This window comes from Centruroides sculpturatus, unplaced genomic scaffold (genome assembly GCF_000671375.1).
Source record: "Centruroides sculpturatus isolate CEXI.00-Female unplaced genomic scaffold, Cexi_2.0 scaffold431, whole genome shotgun sequence".
Classification (NCBI taxonomy): domain Eukaryota; kingdom Metazoa; phylum Arthropoda; class Arachnida; order Scorpiones; family Buthidae; genus Centruroides; species Centruroides sculpturatus.
In genome coordinates this window covers 48,470-70,908 of record NW_019384619.1, presented here as the reverse complement: position 1 = coordinate 70,908, position 22,439 = coordinate 48,470, and the positions used below count along the sequence as shown (strand labels likewise).

At 29.7% G+C, this 22,439-nt stretch overlaps 1 protein-coding gene across 1 annotated transcript in view; it reads left to right on the top strand.

The window, feature by feature from the left end:
* The window catches only part of LOC111625427 (PHD finger protein 14-like), a 111,481-nt gene that overhangs the window by 65,582 nt on the left and 23,460 nt on the right, over positions 1–22,439 (top strand). The window contains exons 18-19 of the mRNA XM_023368568.1: positions 4,577–4,708; positions 18,905–19,073. Coding sequence (XP_023224336.1) covers positions 4,577–4,708; positions 18,905–19,073 — 301 coding nt within the window. The remainder of the gene's footprint in view (positions 1–4,576; positions 4,709–18,904; positions 19,074–22,439) is intronic.

The window sequence follows — 22,439 nt, the reverse complement described above, 5'->3', positions numbered from 1 at the left end:
AAAGTTTTATCAATTATACAAATTTTTAAAAACATACAATATTTTTAACATCTGGATATCTGTCTTTTAACTTTACTAATGTTCAATTAGTTGTAATCAACAAATTTTTTCTCTCCTCCCCTTTTTGTTGTCAGTAGAGTTTATTGAATTGTATTATGGTTCCTGGGGTTGAATTCTAAAGAATGTAAAAAATTTTTAAGAATTACAATAGAGCGTCGATTATCCAAATCAATTGGGGACTGGGGTTGTTCGGAAAATCGATTTTTCGGATAACTGATTATGTACGAAAAAATATATTATTAATATAGTATATCTCAATAATAGTATATTAATATATCCTATGTTTAAATTTTTCTCCGTTGCATGTCGCTTCACATTGAATTTTCTTCGATATTAAGCCTAACGAAAATTTTTGTATAATAATAATAATAATTGTGGCAATTGTATCATTTAAAAATTACTTCTTTATTTTATTAAAATTCTTATTAAAAAATTATACTTTTAGAAGTTAATCTAGTATCAAAAACATTCGATACAGCATGACACAGTCCAACTGGAATGCTTTTGGTTAACTGCCATTTCGGTTGATCGGCATTCAGATAATCGATGCTCTACTGTAGTTGAATTGACTTCTTGAAGTCCATAGCAGTTAAGGTTTTAAAAGGAAGAAGAAATTGAAAAATATCTGTAAAACCAAGGATTTAAATTACCTTAATATCACATTAATCAAAGTCATTTCTGTAAAAAGAATGCATTTAAAAAAGTGTGTAGCTTCAAACAAACTTTTGAAAGAGATGTAACAAAACTGTGTTTTGAGTCTGTTTTTTAAAACTGTGTTTAAAACTGAATTTTAAAATGTTGCAAAAATGTTGGAAAAAATAAAAAGAAATGATCAATGGTGTCTGAAAGTTTTGACTCAAATCCTCTGATTCAAGCCATCAAAATGATGGAAAAAGTTTATTGTAGCACTGGACCATCTGACTGTTGCACTGTCAGAAATTAGTTCACTGAGTTTAGATCTAGAGACTACTGCACAAAAGACAAGTTGCATTCTGGATGACCACGGGAGATTGATGATAATCTGGTAAGACAGCTGGTAGCTAATAGCTGAAGATTCCCGAATGATACAGATGACAGTGAAATCCAGTTCAGAAGCTAACAGTTTGTGAGGCACTGAAGCAGATATGCATCAAGTTTGAAAGTGGGTGCTGCATATCTTGACTGAACAGAAGCCTGACTGCATTTTGAAATATGCATTGCTTTATCAGAACTGTCCCTTCAATTCCCTTATGACCAGCAATTTTTCTGCATCCTAATTTTTGGCAACAACTTTCCAATTTTTATAATAATAAAAGATGATGTATATTTGGAAAAATGACATCAAATAATTTAGTTTTCCACATACAGAAAGTTATTTGCCTTCATATTTTTTTACAATTTAGAATGAAATTTATTTTCAGAAAACATGTATAAAATATTTTGTTTTTAGTGTTTCATTTTTGTTTATAACCTATTTAACATTGTATTCTATTGCATTTCAATTATTCATTCAATTATTTTTAGTTCATTCTAAAACTTAATGATGGTTATGTAATTAGCTGAAAATGCTAAATAATTAAAAAATTTAATCCATACTTTATTAAATCAATTTAATATTTATTGAAGAATTAATTGGAAATTTATGTAAATCATCTAATCAGTTTGTTTTGAGATATGTAATTTTGAAAATATTCACAAAAATTTGGAAATATCTTTACAAAAGTTTGGGTTTTAGAAGTAGTGCATTTGTAAAGGCCATGTTTTTCATTTACGAATGACTCAAATTGACATGCATTTCTGCAATTAAATCTGTATTTTAGAAAATACTTAATGTTGCCCAGTGATGATATTCGAAATATTTAACAAAGGGTTCGCTAACGGAAAATTTTTCCTTAACAATTATTTTCGCTCAAATGGTGCATTAGCAACATTAGCGCAAAAACTGACCTTGAGATACCCATATAAATAAAAAAAGATATATATTACTGATGATAAAACTGACATAACTACGCGGTAAGTCACGAATACCGACAAACAAAATGGAAGTTTTGGTTAGAAATAAATAAAATATTTTTTCCTGTGATATATCTAATAATAGACGGATGTCATCGTCTCTCGAAATACAATATCTTTTTTATTTCGCTGTCGATAGCCCGACATGTGTTCCACAGCAATCTTGTATTTTCTTGCGTGCGCAGGATTGTGGGATCTCTCTTATGACTGGATCTCGTTTCGAGAACTCTCGAGACGATCGCGATTGAACTTCGTTTAGTAGTATTACAGAGTATAATACGTATATATTTTTAGTATAATATTTAAATATTTAATATATTTTTTAAAAGAAACAAAACCACTGAGAAATGTTACATGTGTTTAAGAAGGTTCGGAAAACTTTGAAAATATTAACAACAGGTTCGGCCGAACCGGTGCGAACCCACAGAATATCACCACTGATGTTGCCTTATTTTCAGTATAAGAATTCCACTACTTTCCTCAATTATTTGAATACATATAAATAAGAAGAGTGTTAGTGAAGTCTCTTCTGTGTGGCTTATAGAATTTGAGTTCATTCTTAAAATTTGATGTGCTGATAACTTTGCCAGTTTCTATTAATTTTAATGAGCGATCCAAAAATGTAATAATAAAAAATGGGGTTCATGAATGTTTTCAACGTGCAATACTGTTTTTTAACCCCACCTGTGGGTACCTAAGAGAAAATGGGCACCAAAAACAAACAAATGCAAGAACAGAGCAATCAATACCAAGTGAATGTAAGGATTGCCTCTCCATGGCTGACAAGTTTAAGGGCTGCCTTCTTATGTGGCCAGTAACCATTTTCTTCTGATGATACACGCACAATGCTCTGCTTCAATTCTGTCATGATATGACAGTCACATAGTGTCCATAGTATGAAAATTATAAACTGACAATTATAGATCAAAGAATAATAATTACATTTGAAATGAAAGTAGAAATAAGAAGAAAACAATTTTAAAACTTAATTTTAAGAATACTGATTAATTATTTGATTTTGTAATAAGTTCATAACTGATGATCCATTTTTTTTAACATTGAATCTACAACTTGATGTTGATTTGCAATAGGCTGAAAATAGTTCCCTTTACACTAATAAATTTTGGCTTTCAGAAAAAAGTTTTTTCTGTTTATAATAGTTGAAATATGATGCCAAGACTTACTGTACTGTTATGCTGTCGAGAGATCTTAGTGATTTTTAAGGGAGAATAACTAATGGGAATATATTCAGTTTCTGAGGTAATTGAATTTGCACATGTTTTGTGAGTAACAGAGACCATGATCGTGTCTGCAAATAAAAAATATCATATGAGAACATTATCAATAAATTATAGTAATTTTAAAATACATAATCAGAATTGAGATTATCAGACTTTAGTGCAGTGTGCAAACGAAGAATGGTAAACAGCAACTGATCAATTTTGCATAGATTTCAACACAAAATACAAGAGCTTATTTCATCAAAAACAGTATATTGAGAACTCCATAGCATAGTCGCTTCATAAAACCAGTCATCATACCTAATGACACTTTATCATGTCTATTAGTGCAGTAAACAAATGGAGTGTTCAGCAATGAAAGAATGTTTTAATCTAATAAGCATTCATTTATTTGCAGCAAATAGTTGTGTGCATGTGTGGTGCCAGCTGATGATTCCTTGGTTCCAATTGTCGGAAATACTGGTAATTCTGTGATGTTAATCTTTTTCTTTTGCTATAATTTGATGCATTCATTCCAAAAGAAAGTAAGACTGATTGCCATTTAAGTGTTGAATGACCATCATTCATCAAATGTTATGTTTTTGTAAAAAATGCAGCTGTTTTTTAGGATGACAATGTACGAATCCATAGAGTAGATATGATCACCCAGTAGTTTGAAAAGTTTGAGATTGAATTTCTTAGCATACTTGTGGCCATCTTAGCATTTTTCATGTCCATAGAGCAAGCAAAATTGATTAAATTTCTTGTTCAACAATTGTCATCTCTCTCCTGATGGTCAAGCTCTGGTAGAATTTAAGTTATGATATGATATATATATGAGCAGTACTAGGACATGGAAGTTCACTACTATCAGTTTTGTTGTACTTATTGTTTTTGTAAATGAGTATACTTTTAAAGTGCATAAACATATACTGTAGATCAAGTGTTTCACACTGGGGTTGATATTGACCCCTTAGGGATCAATGAAAGTTTGAGGAAATCGATATAACTTTGCAAATATAAAAAAATTTATTTAAAAATATTAAAAATTTTGCACCTTTTTGCTCTTAAATAAAAGTAGGAAGATGTTTTTAAAAATTATGTAAGAAGCTATAGCATATACATTTTTATATATATTATAGTATAGTATAATTAATATTGAAGGGGGTTGATGGAAAAAGATTGGGAACCCCTACTACAGATGAATGCCTGATATTCTAGTAAACAAAAATTTTATATATAATGTGTGTATATTTTAGATTTAATATTTTATATGTATATAAATCTTATCTTGTTTTGTGTAGATGTGGAATTTGTCATAAATCACATGATCAACATCAACTTGCAAAATGTGATAGTTGTCAATTGCATTATCATCTTGCTTGTTTGGACCCTCCTCTAAGTAGAATGCCAAAAAAGACTAAATCTCAAGGATGGTATGTTTTAGTATAAATGTTTTTCTTTTTTAAAAAAGAAATTACTTATATAAGCTTTAAGTTAAAAGAATTTTAAAAATTTTAGCTATTATTTTACAAACATTAAAATACCAGCATTTCTCAGAAAACTGTAGTATAGATGCTGTAATTGAATAAAATTTTATGTTCAGATAGTGCCATGTAATGTAAAATGCATGTAAATATCTTTAGTAATAATACAGGAAATATAAACATCTTCCAAAACTCTATTCATTACAATAAAACCATACCAATATTATACAGCAATTGTTGTGTCTTTAATACAGGAAACCTTGTTAGATGGATAAAGCATTGAATTTGAATGGTCACTTGTCTAAATTTTAAGAATATACATTAGGGTCTTGTTTTTACATGGGATTGATATATGCAGATATCAAATAGTTAATGCACTCCTAATGCCATAGAATCTGACTCTTAAATCAGCAAACCATGCATTTCCAGCTTTTGACATTTCAAATGAAAAAAAATGACTGAATGTTACTTGTGTGTTGAATACTCTGGTTTGTGTTTTTTATACACTTTATTAACTTAATCTCTGTGTCTGCCCAGAAAAAATAACTCAATTTTCACCCAATTTCCTCTAGTTGAAGCTATGCATATTAGTATTACCAATGACAATACATTTTTTTAGACTTAAAACAAGACCATTCTTTACATTATACATGATGTATTTTTTATCTTGAGACATTGAAATAACTTAATTGGATCTCATTATTTTGGAAAAAGGTATAGACAAAAGTTGTAGAATGTCAAGGGTCCAATCAATTGGTGACCTCAGATGTGACCTTGACCTTCAAGATCATTTGGGGGTCAAGTCTGTTTTTTCAATGGGAACACACGTTTTTGACACCAGAAATGGAAAGAGCAGGAAATTTTACAACCGGATATACCTTTGACCTTATTGTGTAGGTCAAAGGTCAAGATTATTTTAAGGTTAAAATTATAAGCTTTTTCTAATGGGAAACCATACTTTTTATTACTGAAATAGGCAGGGAGGTAAAAGTTACATTTTTTCATGACCTTATTACTTTGAACTTTGAAAGTATTCACTACTTTTNAGCGCCACATCAATAGCGGACATTTGAAATTTGCCGACTAGGACGGTCGGTTAACCAAGAGCTCGGTTGATAGGGGGTCGGATAATCGAGGCTCTACTGTACATCACTTTTTTATTTGTAACCTGTACAATACACAATAATGATGATTGTTCTTGCCGAAAAGTTCTTTAGAATTACTGTATATTTTAGTCTTTTAAATTGAGATACCTAAATAAGGGGGCAGCGAAATTTTCCTTTGCCCCAGGCCTCTGACACCCATGCTACGCCACTGGATCCCAGAAGTTCTTAATGACTCTACAGCTGCTGATATATTTTGTTGCAAGGGTGCTTAACTTAGAGATGTTTCAGAATTGTAATCTAACAGTCTCTGGACTTAGGATCCAAAAATTCAGGGACTGTGTGTCATATATCAACAGAAATTTACAATATTGATTTCGCTTATGTTTATACTAGTTGTTTTTAGATTGCTTATCAAAAGGAGCCTAACACATTCATGTAGCATTTGTGTTACTATTAAGGAACTAGATTAAATAACCTTTATAGCAGAACAAATGGTTAACAGTTACACAAAAGATTTGTTAAAAATATGAAGTAGAAAAAACAAGTAAAACATAATACTTTGTTCTTGTTCACTAAAAAACAAAACAAAATCAGTAAAAAAGCAAAAATATACATATCTTTGTAACTTAACAATATATCTTTTAATTGGAAATAGCAAAATTCCAATAGATGAATCAAAAGTGCCTGGTGTATATAAAATCACTGCCAAAAATGATTATTTAGACTTGGACAAAATAAATATCTCCAGTATTGACTATTAGAAAGAAATTTAAGCAGCAGTTAATTTAAATTTTTTCCTAAATCTGGATCACACCTTTCCTTCAAAAAGTCAATTCAACTATTTATTTTTAAAATTATTTAAAACCCAACTCCAGGAAACACAATACAGTTCAATAAACTTAGTTAACAGAAAAAAGTTTTATCAATTATACAAATTTTTAAAAACATACAATATTTTTAACATCTGGATATCTGTCTTTTAACTTTACTAATGTTCAATTAGTTCTAATCAACAAATTTTTTCTCTCCTCCCCTTTTTGTTGTCAGTAGAGTTTATTGAATTGTATTATGGTTCCTGGGGTTGAATTCTAAAGAATGTAAAAAATTTTTAAGAATTACAATAGAGCGTCGATTATCCAAATCAATTGGGGACTGGGGTTGTTCGGAAAATCGATTTTTCGGATAACTGATTATGTACGAAAAAATATATTATTAATATAGTATATCTCAATAATAGTATATTAATATATCCTATGTTTAAATTTTTCTCCGTTGCATGTCGCTTCACATTGAATTTTCTTCGATATTAAGCCTAACGAAAATTTTTGTATAATAATAATAATAATTGTGGCAATTGTATCATTTAAAAATTACTTCTTTATTTTATTAAAATTCTTATTAAAAAATTATACTTTTAGAAGTTAATCTAGTATCAAAAACATTCGATACAGCATGACACAGTCCAACTGGAATGCTTTTGGTTAACTGCCATTTCGGTTGATCGGCATTCAGATAATCGATGCTCTACTGTAGTTGAATTGACTTCTTGAAGTCCATAGCAGTTAAGGTTTTAAAAGGAAGAAGAAATTGAAAAATATCTGTAAAACCAAGGATTTAAATTACCTTAATATCACATTAATCAAAGTCATTTCTGTAAAAAGAATGCATTTAAAAAAGTGTGTAGCTTCAAACAAACTTTTGAAAGAGATGTAACAAAACTGTGTTTTGAGTCTGTTTTTTAAAACTGTGTTTAAAACTGAATTTTAAAATGTTGCAAAAATGTTGGAAAAAATAAAAAGAAATGATCAATGGTGTCTGAAAGTTTTGACTCAAATCCTCTGATTCAAGCCATCAAAATGATGGAAAAAGTTTATTGTAGCACTGGACCATCTGACTGTTGCACTGTCAGAAATTAGTTCACTGAGTTTAGATCTAGAGACTACTGCACAAAAGACAAGTTGCATTCTGGATGACCACGGGAGATTGATGATAATCTGGTAAGACAGCTGGTAGCTAATAGCTGAAGATTCCCGAATGATACAGATGACAGTGAAATCCAGTTCAGAAGCTAACAGTTTGTGAGGCACTGAAGCAGATATGCATCAAGTTTGAAAGTGGGTGCTGCATATCTTGACTGAACAGAAGCCTGACTGCATTTTGAAATATGCATTGCTTTATCAGAACTGTCCCTTCAATTCCCTTATGACCAGCAATTTTTCTGCATCCTAATTTTTGGCAACAACTTTCCAATTTTTATAATAATAAAAGATGATGTATATTTGGAAAAATGACATCAAATAATTTAGTTTTCCACATACAGAAAGTTATTTGCCTTCATATTTTTTTACAATTTAGAATGAAATTTATTTTCAGAAAACATGTATAAAATATTTTGTTTTTAGTGTTTCATTTTTGTTTATAACCTATTTAACATTGTATTCTATTGCATTTCAATTATTCATTCAATTATTTTTAGTTCATTCTAAAACTTAATGATGGTTATGTAATTAGCTGAAAATGCTAAATAATTAAAAAATTTAATCCATACTTTATTAAATCAATTTAATATTTATTGAAGAATTAATTGGAAATTTATGTAAATCATCTAATCAGTTTGTTTTGAGATATGTAATTTTGAAAATATTCACAAAAATTTGGAAATATCTTTACAAAAGTTTGGGTTTTAGAAGTAGTGCATTTGTAAAGGCCATGTTTTTCATTTACGAATGACTCAAATTGACATGCATTTCTGCAATTAAATCTGTATTTTAGAAAATACTTAATGTTGCCCAGTGATGATATTCGAAATATTTAACAAAGGGTTCGCTAACGGAAAATTTTTCCTTAACAATTATTTTCGCTCAAATGGTGCATTAGCAACATTAGCGCAAAAACTGACCTTGAGATACCCATATAAATAAAAAAAGATATATATTACTGATGATAAAACTGACATAACTACGCGGTAAGTCACGAATACCGACAAACAAAATGGAAGTTTTGGTTAGAAATAAATAAAATATTTTTTCCTGCGATATATCTAATAATAGACGGATGTCATCGTCTCTCGAAATACAATATCTTTTTTATTTCGCTGTCGATAGCCCGACATGTGTTCCACAGCAATCTTGTATTTTCTTGCGTGCGCAGGATTGTGGGATCTCTCTTATGACTGGATCTCGTTTCGAGAACTCTCGAGACGATCGCGATTGAACTTCGTTTAGTAGTATTACAGAGTATAATACGTATATATTTTTAGTATAATATTTAAATATTTAATATATTTTTTAAAAGAAACAAAACCACTGAGAAATGTTACATGTGTTTAAGAAGGTTCGGAAAACTTTGAAAATATTAACAACAGGTTCGGCCGAACCGGTGCGAACCCACAGAATATCACCACTGATGTTGCCTTATTTTCAGTATAAGAATTCCACTACTTTCCTCAATTATTTGAATACATATAAATAAGAAGAGTGTTAGTGAAGTCTCTTCTGTGTGGCTTATAGAATTTGAGTTCATTCTTAAAATTTGATGTGCTGATAACTTTGCCAGTTTCTATTAATTTTAATGAGCGATCCAAAAATGTAATAATAAAAAATGGGGTTCATGAATGTTTTCAACGTGCAATACTGTTTTTTAACCCCACCTGTGGGTACCTAAGAGAAAATGGGCACCAAAAACAAACAAATGCAAGAACAGAGCAATCAATACCAAGTGAATGTAAGGATTGCCTCTCCATGGCTGACAAGTTTAAGGGCTGCCTTCTTATGTGGCCCGTAACCATTTTCTTCTGATGATACACGCACAATGCTCTGCTTCAATTCTGTCATGATATGACAGTCACATAGTGTCCATAGTATGAAAATTATAAACTGACAATTATAGATCAAAGAATAATAATTACATTTGAAATGAAAGTAGAAATAAGAAGAAAACAATTTTAAAACTTAATTTTAAGAATACTGATTAATTATTTGATTTTGTAATAAGTTCATAACTGATGATCCATTTTTTTTAACATTGAATCTACAACTTGATGTTGATTTGCAATAGGCTGAAAATAGTTCCCTTTACACTAATAAATTTTGGCTTACAGAAAAAAGTTTTTTCTGTTTATAATAGTTGAAATATGATGCCAAGACTTACTGTACTGTTATGCTGTCGAGAGATCTTAGTGATTTTTAAGGGAGAATAACTAATGGGAATATATTCAGTTTCTGAGGTAATTGAATTTGCACATGTTTTGTGAGTAACAGAGACCATGATCGTGTCTGCAAATAAAAAATATCATATGAGAACATTATCAATAAATTATAGTAATTTTAAAATACATAATCAGAATTGAGATTATCAGACTTTAGTGCAGTGTGCAAACGAAGAATGGTAAACAGCAACTGATCAATTTTGCATAGATTTCAACACAAAATACAAGAGCTTATTTCATCAAAAACAGTATATTGAGAACTCCATAGCATAGTCGCTTCATAAAACCAGTCATCATACCTAATGACACTTTATCATGTCTATTAGTGCAGTAAACAAATGGAGTGTTCAGCAATGAAAGAATGTTTTAATCTAATAAGCATTCATTTATTTGCAGCAAATAGTTGTGTGCATGTGTGGTGCCAGCTGATGATTCCTTGGTTCCAATTGTCGGAAATACTGGTAATTCTGTGATGTTAATCTTTTTCTTTTGCTATAATTTGATGCATTCATTCCAAAAGAAAGTAAGACTGATTGCCATTTAAGTGTTGAATGACCATCATTCATCAAATGTTATGTTTTTGTAAAAAATGCAGCTGTTTTTTAGGATGACAATGTACGAATCCATAGAGTAGATATGATCACCCAGTAGTTTGAAAAGTTTGAGATTGAATTTCTTAGCATACTTGTGGCCATCTTAGCATTTTTCATGTCCATAGAGCAAGCAAAATTGATTAAATTTCTTGTTCAACAATTGTCATCTCTCTCCTGATGGTCAAGCTCTGGTAGAATTTAAGTTATGATATGATATATATATGAGCAGTACTAGGACATGGAAGTTCACTACTATCAGTTTTGTTGTACTTATTGTTTTTGTAAATGAGTATACTTTTAAAGTGCATAAACATATACTGTAGATCAAGTGTTTCACACTGGGGTTGATATTGACCCCTTAGGGATCAATGAAAGTTTGAGGAAATCGATATAACTTTGCAAATATAAAAAGTTTATTTTAAAATATTAAAAATTTTGCACATTTTTTTCTCTTAAATAAGTGTAGGAAGATGTTTTTAAAAATTACATAAGACTATAGCATATACATTTATATATTGAAGGGTGGGTCGATCGAAAAAGATTGTTTTTAATTAAAAGAGGTCTATATACGAAAAAGGTTGGGGAACCTTTGTCAAAAATAACATTAAAGTTTTACTCAAAAGTTTTAACTGTTTTAAAAAAAATCATTTAATTTTTATTTTATTCATAATAATTAATTTTGCTAAGTTTTATAAGTTTTCTTGGTGTAATACCTGTTTGGTGTAAGGGCATCAAAATAATAATCATAAACATGTCTGCTATTAAAACTATATTAATTAGAAAAATTGTGAACAGTGTTTTATTTGATATATTTTGTTTATTTAAAAACATAAGCTATTTGTTGAGAATAATTTCTTATATAGATGTAAAAGAATAAAATGTTTATATTTGAATGAAGCTATTAAGAATGTGACTATAGATTGTTTAACACAAGGTTATATATATTATTTTAAAAGAAGACACAATTTTATGATCATGTGAAGGAAAATTTAGAAAATGAAACTTTGTAATGTTATATTTCCATTAAATACAGGTAACCCCCGTATAACACGGCACTTCTATAGCACGGATTCACTCTAACACGGTTTGAGAATTGGGACACATTCCCGTATAACACAGTGCTTTTATAGCATGGGTTCTCTGTAACACAGTTCGGGAATCCCTTGTTCAACATGAAATGTAATAAAGGGTGTGTTCTTTTATACCTCCGCGTAACTCTCCACACGAGCATTCTAATTTTTTTCGTTGCTACATTGAATGCTCTTTCAACAAATAATCCATTTAATGGTTTAATTTTACAATTGGGACCCTTCTTTTACCTTTAAAAGCTCATATTTTAAAATTAGATTCCTCCATCATGATACTATTGATAGTGCATGTGCTGCCATCTTTCTTTCTTTCACCATCGTTCCTAAATGCCTTACAGACAGCAGCACACTCCTGTTGTAGTGGAGACGCAAAGCAACCGCTATTAACGAAAGCACCCAAAAACTGTTGCCAGTTGATGACACTTGTGCCAAGATCATCATATAGCATTAATAATCCTCTGGTAAAATATTTACTTTAATAATAAATAAATATTTTACCCATAAAAAAATCGAATAATAAATCCGATTTAAAGAAGGATTTAACAGCACGTTTTTTAATTTTTGAAATCTAACCCCCTTTTCACACTAGTTCTTTGTTTCATATAACACGGATTTGCATAACACGGCAATATTTTGGAATGTAACTCCTGTGTTATATGGGTGTTACCTGTATTACAAAAGCTAAATACCTTGATAAATTTTTCTGGCGTAGTAAACACTAGTATTGTGTTGTATTCCAAAGACACATGGCAAGTTTTCCATCAAATATCTTTATTAGTTGAGTTGATACGGTACATTGTTTTGTACTCGTTTCGGGATTTGCCCCTCTTCAGTCAACTATAATACATTATATATATTTATTTATTTATTTATCTATTACAGTAGAGAACTTACATAAAAAACAATGAGTACACAAACAATGTAAAGACATACTGTACCTTTGGTTACACTTTGTATAATTTAAAATCTTGTAAAATCTGCTTTAATCTTTTTATGNAAAGTGGGATTTTTTTTTAGGTGTAATGAAAATTTTAGTACCAAAAATAATTACATTTTTTGCCATAGATGGTGCTTGATAAGATTACATAATTTGTGTAGTTGTTACTAGAGCTTACACTAAGAACATTTTTATTTTTTTATTCTTATTTTAACAAATTTACAAATGTTACAGTGCCATCTATGGCAAGAAATGTAACTAATTTGGTACTAAAATTTTTATTACACCTAAAAAAAATCTTGCTTTTTTCTAAACATTTCTGTAAAAACTATATCATCTTACCGTAAATAGTTTGAGAGTTATTAATTTTTTTAAATTTCTGTGACTTTTGAATCACCCTGTATATATAACTAAAACCCACATTACTAGCTAAATTTAAGCCTAAACTGCAACATTATTTTTCAGACTGTTACCAGGAGTGTTGACTCAAAATTCTAAATCATTGCATTCTGTAACCTTTTTTAAATCTGGATTCTTAACAAGGCTCTTCCCAAGTTTTTGCTTGGCAAATCCATCTAACTTATCTCTTAATGAGGAAAACAATTCCCACTGCTTTTCGTTTTGAAGATGCTTCTTTTTTAATTTGGTGATTGCATCAACAATGAAATTTTATGAATATACAACAGACAGTTTTTCCTGAACACTAGCATCCGAAACTAAGTTCTTAATTTGATCAACTGCAGCAGAATGGGAATCTCTTACATGCAGAGCAATTTCTTTTTCATTTTTCTCAAAATTTTTTCAATAGAAAGTACCAGTCCTTATCTATATTTCTCACCTTGTGATCAGATCAGGTGGCAAGAGAAGCTTTGTTACTTCAAAGTACACAGTGACTCTTGCTGGAGCTTTCTTTAAAATTTATTTTCTCTCTGTAATAAACATTTAAGCATGTACTGATTCACACACCAAATGAAGGGCATGTGCTGTGCATGAAATGTGATTCAAGTTAACAAACAGAGATTATGTATGGTGTTTGGTCTGTTAGGACAATACACCATACATGCTCTCTGTGATGACATAAAATATGAAAACATGTGGCTAATATTTAATGTCATCCAGCCTCAGCATCATGCAGGCATCATTAAATGCCTGCATTACATGGACAGCAGCACATTTGCAGCTTGTATATCTTTAAGAGTATTGCATCCACCAGCCTTTTTTTTTTTTTTTTAGTGGAGCCACTAAAATATTTAAAACCAACCATTTCATGCATCTGTTTCATCCATAAGAAACAAAACAGGGTTATTTCTAATAATATCTTTTATCTTAAAGATTGTTTTTGCATATACCAGTTGAACATAACATTTTTCTTAAAGTAAGATGGATTGGCAAAGCCATCAGGAATAGCCAACAGTTGACTTTGCCAATCCATCTTTCCAAAATATTTTCCAAATTTGGATGGCTGACCTTACTTAGAGGAATCCTGGAATATAAGAAAGCTATAACTAAAGATGAAAAGAATTTTTTTTTGGAAGCATCACTATTACTACTTTTTACAAAGGATTTTAAAATAAAAGTTTGTTTTTTCTTGCTTTAATTTCATTTCCATTTACATGTTTTGCAGTCAAAATGTACTTTTTAACACCTTCCAACTTATGCTCTTCATTAACAGTGATCTTTACATCACGAATATTCCATCTCAAGATAGCTCCATCAGTAATAATACCTACTTTGACATATCCTGCAGACAGTTTTCTTAAATTTTCTTCCTGCTTACTACTATCGGCATTACTTTAAAAAAATTTTTACAGTTTAATTTAATTTAATCAGTCAACATTTGAAACAATTTCAAAATTAGTTCTGTGCATTTCAATTTAGAATGTTGTTGATCTGAAGCAGATTTTGTGCAAGATTTAAAATGTTTGTCAAATTTACATTAAATTATTTACTGGGATCATCAAGGTTTTGATTGGTGCATTTACTTATGAAATCAAACACTAGACAGTGATATTTTGTGTCAAAAACCAGCATTGCAAAATTGAATTGCAAATGCTCATATTTAGATTATGATTTGGAATTCAGTTGAAAATTTAAAAATGTGCAGTCCACAACTCCAAGAAATAAGGCACAGTTCACAGTTAAAGTAGCCCAACTGGGTGTGAAATATGCAGACCTGGCAACTCTGGTCACAAGATAGAGACTGCAAATTCAGCAGTAGCTAACAGTGGTCACACGTTGAACGATTTCCTTGTCGTTCATTGCTTTCAACGTGGCAACCCACTGATTGTCCAAGTGGTCTTTCTCAAATGATTACTTGGACAATAAGTTGACATTTGAATTTAGATTCTATGACTCATTTATCATTGGCATCCAATTCCTACACTTTTCTCATGTGACAAATGTAATTTAAGCCTATATGAAACTTTATATCCAAAATACTTTTTTCACAGATTGTGTCAATATTAGAGTTGCTAGCCAGGAAAAAGCAAATGGGCTGACAAGTGAAAGTTGTTTTACTCACATATCACATATTTATTGCATTTGCCTGAATATTATATACAATAGTGGCCAAAAGTAGAGCTACCCTTGACATATGTTTTAAAAATGCAACCTCTATTTTGTTCACCATCTACTACATAATTAATATTGTGATAGTTGAAAAGAGAACCAAAAAAATAGTCAAAATACTCAATTAACTCAAAAAAATTTTATTTTAAATCTGATTTACAAAAGAAAAAACAAAGTTTTTATATTTTACACTGTGACAAAAGTAGAGCTACCAAAGGAAGTATGCAGATTTGTCCAGTATTTTTTTGACAAAATATTAGTATTTTGTGGCATAACCAGAGCTTCTGATCACTGCATTACATCTACGTTCCATTGAATCAACTAAGTTGTGTGGAGGAATACAATTATCAAATGATATCAAACAAAGAATGGTAGATATGCATTTGAAGGAAAAAAGACCTTTACTGAAATTGGTAAAAACTTTAATATGCATAAAACTGTTGTCGCGAAAGTGGTGAAGTGTTTTCAGTTATATGGGACCATTGTTTCTGCCAAAAAGTCATGTAGGCCATGGAAAACTACACCATGGTTGGATCATTTGATCAGGCATACAAGTGCAGCCAATCTTTGTTTGACTGCATCACATATTAAATGTGAAGTGGGTAACCCAGATGTAAGATTAAGGACTGTATGAAGACATTTGACTAGTTTTGGATAACTTGGGAGATGGCCAGCAAAGAAACCACTCATCTCTGCAAAAAAAACAAAAAGTTGAGATTAGAGTTTGCACATGAACACATCACTTGGACCAAACAAAAATGGTCCAAGGTGTTATGGAGTAATGATTCTAAATTCAATGTCTTCTCTAATGATGGTATACAATATGTCAGACAACCAGTGAACATGAGATATGACCCAAAATACATAGTTCCTATAATAAAGTATGGTGGTAGCTGCATAATGATATGGGGATGTTTCTCTGCAAAGGGAATTAGTCCAATTCATAGAGTTAATGGAATAATGGATCAAACAATTTATCAGGACATATTGCAGAATCAAATACTTCCTCATGCACGTCGTTTAATGCCAAGGAAATGGATCTTCCAACAGGACAACGACCCAAAACACCCAGCAAATTTGGTAAAGCAATGGTTTTAACAGAAAAGAGTGAATCTTTTCTGTTAAAACCAATGACATGGCCAGCCCAATCATCAGACCGCAACCCCATAGAGAATCTTTGGGATGAAGTTGCGCGCCATATATGCCAGTGTACATATTCAAATCTAGATGAATTATGGTCTATCATTCAAAAAGCATGGTATGAGCTCCCAAATCACTGGTTGACAACTTAGTTGATTCAATGGAACATAGATTTGATGCAGTGATCAGAAGCTCTGGTTATACCACAAAATACTAATATTTTGTCTTAAAAATACTGGACAAATCTGGATACTTCCTTTGGTAGATCTACTTTTGTCACAGTGTAAAATATAAAAACTTTGTTTTTCTTTTTGTAGATCAGATTTAAAATAAAATTTGTTTGAGTTAATTGAGTACCTTGACTATTTTTTTTTTTTTTTTTTGCTCTTTTCAACTATCACAATATTAATTATATAGTAGATGGTGAACAAAATAGAGGTTGCATTTTTAAAACATATGTCAAGGGTTGATCTACTTTTGGCCACTACTGTATATATATATGTATATAACTTGCAAAACTTTGTTGAAAAGAAAATTACCTATTTATACTATTTTTAAAACACCATTAGTCAACTGATGTTTTTTTTTCTAATCACAACAGGAAATTTAAAATTTGGGAAGGAGTATTTGAATTCAAAACTATTTACAGTTGAAATTTCAATTTCTGAATGTTAAATGGGCAGGAAAATCAACTGGAAATCATTTAACTGGAGTCAAACTTAACAAATTTCATTTGTAATTTTGTGCAAAAGCTTGAAAAAACCAGAAAATGATACTAATTGAGGAGAGTTGGAAAAGGGTACAAAATGGGGATTAAAAATTTAATTTAAATGGATCAGAAGATCATTTCCTGATAGTAGGTTATTATTACCCCCAAAAATAAGACTTGAATTAAAAGTAATGTGGCACCAGAGATTTCTAAGCTCAGTAATAATTTGCTTATTTCAATCAAAATATTTGTAAAGTTTATAAGTATACTGTATTTTAAACAACTTTTATTCATTTTTTTTTTTTTTTGTATTTTATCAGAATTAGCAAATCAAAAAACATAACTTAAACAACTGATATTTCTTTTAGAAAGAATATTTTTTACAAAATACTCACAGAAAATGTTAAAAACTAAAGGATGACTTAAAAAACACTACACTATTTATTGCCATATAGAGCTCTAATCTAAACAAATTATATTTTGAGGACAATATATTAAAGAAATCTGTTTTATATCTTTTTAAAATTTGTTTTATTTTCATTAATTGATATTTCAACAAATTTATCTAAAAATTTAAAATTTTAAGATCTTGGATATAATTGATGAAAAACATCTTATTCTGAATGAGTCCCCTCAGTTTATTCAATCTATTTTATGAATGTTAGCAAAATTAAAATCTTTACTAAATTTATTACATAAATACAATGCAAAAATAATTTGTGATTAAAATCTTATAGTTCTGTGAATTCCTGGGACAGAAAAAAAGTCTTGAATCCCAGAAACAGAAAAATAGCCAAAACCTAGAAAGTCTATGTATAATGGAACAAATGAAAATAAAATTTTAAAATTGAAAACACACAGTTACTTATCTAACTTTAAATGTTCATTTTATGTTCTAAAATCATAATGTTTTCAGATAAATTTTCTTTGTGTAAATTTTAGACCTTAGACAAAATAAACACTGCTAAAACCTAACAAACCAGCAAGAAAATTATACACAAAGTTGAACTTTTCGTTGACGTTAAATGGGCATTGTCAGGCAACAAACTGCTGAGAAGACAAAGGGGATTGCCGAACACATATGTAGGGGGAAGGGGTGTATGACATAAGAAGAGAGGGAGGTTTATATTTCATAGAAAGACTTCCAGCAGTGGGGAAGGAGCATCCCAATCAGTGTGCATTGTTACATCTGCCATCTGCAATACATAGGTACTATGTCTCTACATTACATATCTGTCTCAAAGAACATCAAACAACTATCAAAAAAAAAAAAAAAAGGTTAAACAATATGGCTTTGGCTTCTTATGCAACTAGGTGTACTTCCATGAGACACACCTCCTACATCACGAATCTAAAGCACATATGCTGAAACATCTTGAACAAGTGAAAATTTACAAGGCCACCCACCATAACGCAGCCATAAACTATCACAATGTTGATGCCTTCTCCACTGCCTGAAGTCTTTCTATGAAATATAAACCCCTCTCTAAAACACCTTCCTCCTGCATGTGTGTTTGGCACTCCCCTGTGTCATCTCAGCAGTTTGTTGCCTGATAATGCCCATTTAACACTAATGAAAATGTCCACACTTTGTGTATAATTTTCTCACTGGTTTGTTAGGTTTTTGGCAGTGTTTATTTTAAACTTTAGTTAAATTATCTTATATTGCATTCATATCATTAGCATATTTTTAAATTTATAGAAATATTATTAAACAAATATTGAAAAATCTTTGATCTTAATAAATAAGATATGTATTTTATATAGTACATTGTTTTTTCCTTTCTCTTACTGAAGGCAATGTAGTGAATGTGATAAAACTGAAGAAGACGATCTCGACGATGACGTCGACCCCAATGCTCCTCGCAAATTGCGAGACCACGTAAAAGGCCCTTTAAAATTTGTTTCCTCTCCTAACAAAAATTCTGAAAGACGACTTGCATTACAAGCAGCAATTAACAAAAAGGTAAACATCTTTTTTAAACTTTGTAAAAGAAAATTCATATTCATCCATTTATTTATGAAATAGCTGAATATTATTCTAAGATTTAAATATCAGAAATCTTAACTTCAGTATTATATTTGACGTTACAACTAAAGCTTCATTGAACATTCAAAAATATTTTACAATAAATTCTTCAAAATAAGTTTGAGGATTTCTTTCTTTATATTATGAATTTTTATATACTAATGCAAATATTTATTTGACTGTCATTATTTTCATTACTCTGTGTATATCTAATTGTGATTCTGAAAGAAAATCTGATGAAATAATTATTTATCTACTTTCTTAATTAATTATATTTAAATGTCAAAAGCCATAAATCTTTTCTCAATGAGTTGCTTTCATTTATTGTCAAGACCTTTTTGGGTTTTATTTACCAAGCTTCAGGACATCTAAGACACAATATATTTATAAAAGTTATAAAAAGAATGAATAAATAGAAAATATTTGAATGTTAGTAAATTTAGCTTTACTGTCTAAAATTTTAAAACCGAATATGCACTAGTGTAAGCTTTCATCATTCATTCCATAGAAAATTGAACCTAATATTTTAAAATCTTCTTTATTGTTAATAATTTGAAAATGTCAAATTAATTTAATGTTTTAATCTTGTTCTGTTCCTGTATATCTTTCTCTTTAATATTCTATTTCTTTTTTTTTTTTTTTCTTTTTTTTTTATGAATATTTTGCCTGTCTTTTGAGTTCTGAAGTTTGGTTCTGAAGAATATGAAAAATATTGAAAAACAATAAACAGGGACTTCTTGAATATGACCATAGTATTTTTTGCTTTCTAAATTTAATTTTTCATATTTGGTCTTTTGTTAATCTTATTTAAATAACTTGTACTTTTTCTTATATTTTTTAAGTTGATTTCATGATCAGACTTATTTCCACTTATGAAGAAATTACACTTATACAAACATTACAAAAAACTACTTAATTACACATGACTAATGAACAGGCTTATTACATACCCAGCCTATTTAATTAACTTATCCCAAAATGCATTTTGGCCTTACTGGCCCTTATCAATTGGGTGACATACAAAACAGTTCTATGGTGACAATTTGTGAACATTTACTATAAATATTAATAGTGCAATTATAAAGAAATACGGGAAGTCATCAATAAATTTTAAAAAAATGATTACCCAAAGCAACTGCTAATGAAATGGCTAAATAAATTAGAATCAAATTAACCTGTTAATATCAACAGTAATGAAATTAAATTTAAAAAATTAGCCTATGTTAAAAATGTATAGTTTTAAAATATTTTTGATTTTTTTTAAATATATTATTTTGATCCCAGAATATCAAAATACTATAAATAAAGGAATTTAAAAGCTTTGAATCAAAAACTAACAATATGACATTAAACAAAGAAAAATAGTGTGTAAGTTTAATTTTAGTTGTAAAATCCATATAGATATGTATATATAGGGGAAACTGGTAGAAAATTAAATACTAGAATAAAATAACTTATAAGAGCCATAAAATATAACTCTACAGTAGCCAAACATTCAACAGTAAAGGCTGTGAAATAAGTATACCTACAATAAAAGTTAAAAAATTTGAAAAATAGTATGTAAAAATGTGAACTGTATGAACATATAGAAATAATAATAACTAATTGTAGCAAGATTAATGATAGTTACAGATGGAAAATAAATCAAATGTAATATCACATTTTAAACATAAAAAATTAATTTTGTTCAATTATATATTTCTATAGTTATGCAATTCTTTCTTGTAAACACATGTTGCTTACATGTGATGGTTAGCTAACAGCAGATGTCTTGTGATAACCAATTGAAAACAAGCAGTAAAATCTAGAGGTAGAAAGTTTAAAGTTTAAATACGTTGTGGTCTTATTATATTGTATGTTATTGTTTATATTAACTGTATATCACTGAATCTGTATATTAAGATCTAAATATATACAAGCATCCAAAAACGTAATGGAAAATGTGTCCAAACTTATCCAAATGAGAATAAATATCAAGCATACTCTACAGGTGTGGTGGAGACAGGATAAGGAAATTACTACTACCATAAAGAAGATAGACTATTCACAAGGTTTTTACTATGACTTGTTAACTATTGTTGTGTTACTGTCCTAATTTTGTTGATATTAGAATTCTATTAATAATGTGTATGTAATATATTATTTGTAATAATTGCAGTATTAATGTATATGGTAATGTTGACAAATTGTCACTGTAGACTGTTTTGTATGTCACCCAATTGATAAAGGCCAGTAAGGCCAAAATGCATTTTGGGATAAGTTAATTAAACAGGCTGAGTATTTAATAAGCTGTTCATTAGTCATATGTAACTAAGTAGTGTTTTGTAATTAAATAATACAGGCAAGAATCTTTTTTATATTATTCAAACGTCTTCAAAATCCAAAAATATATTTTTATTAAATAGTATTCAATCCAGTACAGCAGAAGCTCCATATGTATACATATTCATGATTTGGTAATATCAACCCTTCTTTCATATTTGTGAAGCTAAAATTTGCTAATTTATTAAAAGGATTAGCAAAAATAATGAAACAATGGTTAAAGATAAATAATGAGTTTTAATGCTTTTATTTTAAACACACTTTACTGCAACTTCTGTTTGTTTTTTTTTTATTATTATTATGTTGCAAATGTCATACTCAGTTCATATTGGTGCTAAGTGCTATGCCAGACTAAAGTCAAGGCATGGCTATCCAAGTGAAACATTAAGCTTCCATGTTGTTGGCGTATTTGTCCACATGTAGAAACTTTCTAGCAATGTGATGTGTTCAATATTGGAGCATTCTATAGTGTCATGTATATGTTTTTATTAAGGTTTAACATTCTTAAACTTTTGTATAGTGTATGTGGTATAACACCAGTGGAAGAGAAGACAATAAATACCCTATCCATCTTCTACAGATGCTTTATTTCTTGGACGAGTAGCGTATACTTGTTGGTTTTCTCAGTGTGAGCACTTTTCATGTTAGTGTTTGAAATGGAGATGTTTATTATATAAATGATCTTATTGCATTTGTCAATAAAAGTGATGTCAGGTGTATTGTGATAAATTGTTTTATCTGTGATTTAGGCTCTGTCATACTATTTTTTGTGTGTGTCGTTATTAAAGACCAGATTTTTAGGTACTGTGCCTTAGTTTTTAACACTCTTCTAAAATAAAATAAAATCTGAATTAAGTGTAAATATCATATATAAATGTATATCAAATGATGGATGAAAAAAAGGGGCAACACCAAACTCCCACTATTATAATGTTTAGCATTTTTTGCACTTTCTCTTTCTATATTTGCACTTAAATGACA